At 45.0% G+C, this 6,000-nt stretch overlaps 1 protein-coding gene across 5 annotated transcripts in view; it reads right to left on the reverse strand.

Moving 5' to 3' along the window:
* COX7A2L (cytochrome c oxidase subunit 7A2 like) overlaps nt 1–5,089 on the reverse strand; it is a 29,129-nt gene extending 24,040 nt beyond the window's left edge. For all 5 annotated transcript variants that reach the window (XR_014297779.1, XR_014297780.1, XR_014297781.1 and 2 more), the window contains exon 1: nt 4,934–5,089. Coding sequence is in view for 1 of the 5 variants with exons in the window: in XM_082671920.1 (XP_082528046.1) it covers nt 4,934–5,005 (72 nt within the window). In the remaining 4 variants the exon portion in view is untranslated. The remainder of the gene's footprint in view (nt 1–4,933) is intronic.
* Between the last annotated feature and the right edge of the window lie 911 nt (nt 5,090–6,000).

Here is a 6,000-nt window from a genome sequence, read left to right on the forward strand (position 1 = left end):
AATAGGGAGGGTGGGAGACGCAAGAGGGAGGGGATATGGGGATATATGTATACATATAGCTGATTCACTTTGTTATAAAGCAGAAACTAACCCATCATTGTAAAGCAACTATACTTACTACAGTAAAGATGTTTAAAAAAATAGTAAAGCAGGGGCTTCCCTGGTGGCGCAGTGGTTGAGAGTCCGCCTGCCGATGCAGGGGACGCAGGTTTGTGCCCCGGTCCAGAAGGATCCCACATGCCGCGGAGCGTCTGGGTCCGTGAGCCACGGCCCCTGAGCCTGCGCGTCTGGAGCCTGTGCTCCGCAACAGGAGAGGCCACAACAGTGAGAGACCCGCGTACCGCAAAAAAAAAAAAAGTCACAAGTAAGATGGGATTCAAACCCACACATGTTTATTACACCACACCATCAGTAATCAGCTGTCTCGACCCCACAGGTAAAAAGAATCCAAATGGTGCTAAGGTATTTCACCCTAGGCATAATTAAACCTCCTAACAATATAAGAGCAGTCAAGGTTTCCAGTGTTTCAAGGCAGCTAGATAAGACTAGCACTAGGGTTCTCAAGAGTAGACCAGGAAGCTACATTTACAGGAAGGGATCTACAGCAAATCCCTTCGCCTAGGCCTCCTTCCAGGGCCACGGATGCCCCAACCTAGAGGAATTAAGAGCCTCAAATATGCCCCTCCTCATCTCAATAAATGATAACGCCCCATCTTTCCAGGTACTTGGGCCAAAAACCTTGAAATTGTTCTTAATACCTCTCACTCACACATTTGAAAATCCTTTTGGCTCTACCTTCAAATTATATTTAGAATCTGACCACTTCTCACCTATCATCACCAATCCACATTCTGGTCCAAACTCCTAGATTTTTAAAACAGCCTCCTAACTGGTCATCCTGATTTTATTCCATCCTTGCTGCCCTACAGTCTACTCTTAATGCAGCAACCAGTAATTGTGTTAAAACAGAGGATGGGGCTTCCCTGGTGGCGCAGTGGTTGGGAGTCCGCCTGCCGATGCAGGGGACACGGTTTCGTGCCCTGGTCCGGGAGGATCCCACGTGCCGCGGAGCGGCTGGGCCCGTGAGCCGTGGCCGCTGACCCTGCGCGTCTGGAGCCTGTGCTCCGCAACGGGAGAGGCCGGAACAGTGAGAGGACCGCGTACCGAAAAAAAAAAAAAAAGTGGACTGTAGACCAAGTGGAAATCACAGGTTTCGCTGAGTATCAAATCTCTTAGCTGTTTACACAATCACTACCTCTACAACTGATTAAGAGCCATTCAACTGTTTTACCACGTTTAGTAGCTGAGTTCTTCCTAGTCTACTTTAGCTGCTCCAAATTTTAAGAGAGAAAAGTAAACATGATTTTTTTCACCTCAAAATTGACTGGCCCAAAGTTTCCCCTTTCCTTCTACCTTTTAACTTTGGGGAGGAGGAGGAAGAAGGGTGGAGAAATAAGAGAATTATCCCAAAAATGTTTTAATTTTTAAATGATAGAAACTTACGAGCTCTTTCATTCTGATTCAGGACTACAAACAAGTTTCAATCTGCAGTGATCAAGTCCTTTCATTTCCAATTGCCAGCTAGGTACCACCACCTCCATGTTTCCCTGACATTTCACACTCAGTGAATCCAAAATTCACCCAGTTTCTCACAAGCCTACTCAGGAGCTCCCTGTTTCTGGGGGAAACACCACCATCCTCCCATTACCCAGTCATCTTGGAGTCCTCCTTCCTCATTTCCAAAATCTCCTTCACCGGGCGCTAAGTACTCATCTCCAGCCTCTGACTCTTTCTCCATTCTTACTGAGAAGACCCTGAACTCTTTTATGGGTATAACAGGCATCCCCCGGCACTGGTCTCTCCCAGTCAGATTATCTTTTCAAAGCATAGCTCTGGTTATGATACGTACTCCTCCATCATAAACCTTTCATGAAACTAAAGGGAAGAGGCCATGCCCTTGTTTCAACCTCTGGACAAGACTCTACCACAACTTTCAGCATCAAGTTGCTTTGTAAATTCTTATTCATTTCTCACAAAATTAAGTCCTACCATCCTAGGCCCTTCATGATCTACCTCCATCCACCACAGCTAAACTTACCTACTCAATGATTCCCCCTGCAGCCCCCCTCTCCTCCTCCACTCTCGCAGTTCTCTTAATCTAGAATATTCTGCCATCTTAACTAGGAGAGGAACTGCTGGATCATACGGTAAAATTATGTTTCACTTTTTTACAAAATGCCAAACTGTTTTCCAAAGAGGCTGTACCATTTTAAATTCCCCCCACAATGTAGTACGGTTCCAGTTTCTCCACATTCTCACCAACACCTGTTGTCTTTTTTGTTTTAGCAGGTGTGAAGTGGTATCTCCTTGTGGTTTTGATTAGTATTACCCTAATGACTTATGATGTCAAACATCTTTTCATATGCTTATTGGCCTCAATTTATTTTTAACAAAGGACACAGAAAGGTAAGCAAAATGTTCTTCACTCAACCACTGGAAAATACCCTCCCGACAATTACTTGCCATCAGATTGATTTATAAATCTCTACCTGTACTATTGTTAGAGAACTAGCTTTTCCATAAGTTTACTCAATGCATGTTAGATTATTCACTTTACATAATACTGAAAGTTACAAACACCTACATTTTACAGTATGCTAACATTTTAAAAGTTTCCAAGAAAGGAAAAATTGAAGTACTCCTGATTACCAAAGTCAGAACCCTTGGTTTGGGGATACCTGTCACAATCACTCTGAAATCTGCAATTCATATAAAGCCTACAATATTCATATAAAGCCTACATAATATCACTTCTTTCAACATAACTTAAGAAATCCTTAAGTAATTAAGAAGTCCAAATTCTCAAGAGAAACACAATTCAAGTGGAGCTAGAAATCTTTAATCCCTCTCTGTACCAAATGCATCTTGGGGTAATATCTGCTCTAAGTGCCAATTAATTTCAAGATGTGTCAGTTTTAGTTCAAAATTTCACTTTTTCTTACTAGATAACAAAATCTAGATTATGCTAAAACTCTATTGAAAGAAATTCTACAATCACCAATGGAATAGATCAATTGTGATATATTCATACAGTGAAATCCTATACTGCAATAAAAGAAACCAACTACTAATAAACATAACATGAATGAACCTCAAAAATATTGAGAAATAGAAGGCTTATACAAAACAGTACTGTGTGGTTCCATTTATACAAAATTCAAAAACAGGCAAAACTATTTATAGTGATAAAAATATGAATAGGAAGATGAACATGGATTGACAGGGCAATAGTAAAAAGGAACTTCCTAGGAGTGATGTAATATTGTATATGTTAATAAGGGTGTGGGTTACACAGTGTGTTTGTCAAAAATGTGCTGAAAAACACACACCTTTATGTTTTAAGACTACCTGCTTCTTTATAGAAGCAAATATAATAGAAATAGCTATTTCTTATAATCTGTAAGATAAGTCACTGTTGTCAATTCCTTCTTTAGACCTCACTATCAATTTGGTTTCAACGACACCACGCTGCTTTCCCTTCTAATCCTGGATTGTTCTTATGATAAATTTTCCTCCTCCACTCTCCCTTCCTGTTTCTGTAATCTAATCGTAACTCCATCTTTCTTTCCCATGTGCTTGCTCCCTGGATGATCTCCCCCACCACAGCTTCTACTACCACCTACGGGCTGAAGACACCTAGATCTATTAAACTCCTTATTCATAAATCCAGCTGCAATCAGACATGACATCTCATCACGAGCTCAATATTTATAAACCTGGACCCTTCCTCCCCAACCCCACACCCCCAAAAAAACGTGCTTTTTCTTGCCCTCCCTATCCTAGTTAACAGCACATCTAATCTTACATTGAAATCATCCTTAAACATCCTTCCCCTTGAGCAAGTTACGGTGTTTCACAGAAGAAAGAAAAGGTAACAACAATGGAGCATTCTTTACACCCCACCTGGGGCCCTTATTGTTCCAGTCCAGTTTTCCAACTGCATATCTCATCAACCCTTCCCTACCTACCCTGAGAATTGAGAATGAAAATGATGGTATCTCAGACTTAGCTTCTCGAGAATAGCTACCACTTATCCAGTAATAGCCACCTGCCAACGATTGCTAGTCACATGACACACACCTCTTTTAATCTGTACTCCAGCTGCCCTAAAGGAAACTGAGCTCACAATGAATTAACTTGATCAAGGTCATAAAATTAAAGCAGCGAAACCAGGATGTGAGCCCAAATTAAAAGTCTGGGACTCTAAAGTTTTTCATCTCTACACTACAAGCTAGAGACTGATAATCCCATTGGCAAAATCTGAGTGAAGTCGCAATACTTTTCAGACCACTAAAGAGCAACCATCAACCATTTTACAGCTGGAAAAATGTCAGCTCTTTGCACGTTAACTGCGAAGACTCACCCAAACATTTGAATTAACTCTTTAAGTCTTCTAATTCTGATCACACAGCCCCTTCTGCCCCTATGGCTTCCGCTGGTACCATCACCCCAGCTCCCAAATCTGGTGCTTGGATGAGGCTGTCTTTGGGGCTGAGGCAAGAGGATGACAATGGAGCATTGAGGAGAATGAAAGCTGGACTTCCTTAAAAAAAAAAAGGACAGGGCCAAACTTCGGACTCGGTCGGGTCACATGCTGGGCCCCGCCGACCTCACGAGCCACCAGCAACGACCTCGGGGGTCACCTTGACCGCTGCTGAGTGCCAGGCCCAACTTCCACACCAGGCCAGCCTCACCGGGGAGCAGCTACAGAATTAAGGAGCCTCCATGGCCACGGCAAGTGCGTGACAAGAGGTGAGGGACCAACTAAACCGAAGCGCGGGCAGAAGCCTCGCCTGGCTCCGGCGCTGAAACTGCCAGGCGCAGACTCGGGCCGCCACTTCTCCCGCCCGAACCGGCGCGGCGCTACCCGTACCTGAGGGTTATAAGCGTCGGAAGCCCACGCTCCCGTCAGTTTCTGCGTGAAGCTACTAAACTTATAATACATGTTGCCCGGTGTCGACTTCAGGGAGCCACTGCCCGCGCGACCGCCCCAGAGAAGGACCCCGCTCTCCCGGGTGTCTGCCGAAGACTCAGCCCAAGGACCCTGCGCCAAAAGGCGGGCTGCCCGAGGATCGCCTAATTTAAAACATGCCCTCTTAAGCCACATAATGGAACGAGAAGCTAGGTTCTCAGGGCCAAAAAGGCAAAACAAGTTCTAGGGCAGCGCGGAAAGCCTCTGTAGCGCGGTGTGTGGGGAATACGAGCCTGCCTCTTTCCGTCACGTTTAGATTCGGGCAGTACCAAGACGCCCTAAGAATTGCGCAAGCGCCCTGCCGATCATGCGGGAGGCTGAGGGACTTGCCGGGGTTGAGGGGGCGGGCTAGGGGCGGGGCCTAGGGCGGGAGGGGAGGGGCTGGGCGGGGTGAGGCCGCTCTTTCCTTCCCAGAGAGCCGGTGCTGTGGGGCAGCCACCCGGTAGTTGTCTTGAAGGCGTCTCTCCCTTTCCCAAACTTAACTCCTCCCAAACCTAGGTCACCTCGTGAAGCGTCCCACTCTCGCTCAGTGGGCTCAGGAGTATGGATCTGTCGGCCAGGCTTCTCTGGCAGTCTAGGAGTCGGGGGAGCAAATAAGAAAAATTGGAAACACCTGCTGCAAGCTGTTTGTTACTGAGGGCTGTTAGGATTTTCGCCCCAATAATATATAAAGATAGCCTCCTGGGATTTTTGTAGAGGAAATACATCGTGCCCTTTGAACTTAAGGCACAAGGACATATATTTTGCACAGTTCTCAGAACTGATTTTTACTCTTACTTGAGCTTTGTGGGAACTGATTGCCCATCCTTTTCCTGGTCTCTGCCCTTCGAGATAGATGAGGTGGGGAGTGGAGGGGAGGTGGATTAGAAATACTTGAAAAATCTGGACGTTGAGCCTGAAAGATCAGGACTACCACTTTCAGTTATGGTACTATCCACTTCAGTTCAATTTAAAAATGTTTTTTGAAT

Source organism: Grampus griseus, assembly GCF_964374135.1.
Source record: "Grampus griseus genome assembly, chromosome: 15".
Taxonomy (NCBI): Eukaryota; Metazoa; Chordata; class Mammalia; order Artiodactyla; family Delphinidae; genus Grampus; species Grampus griseus.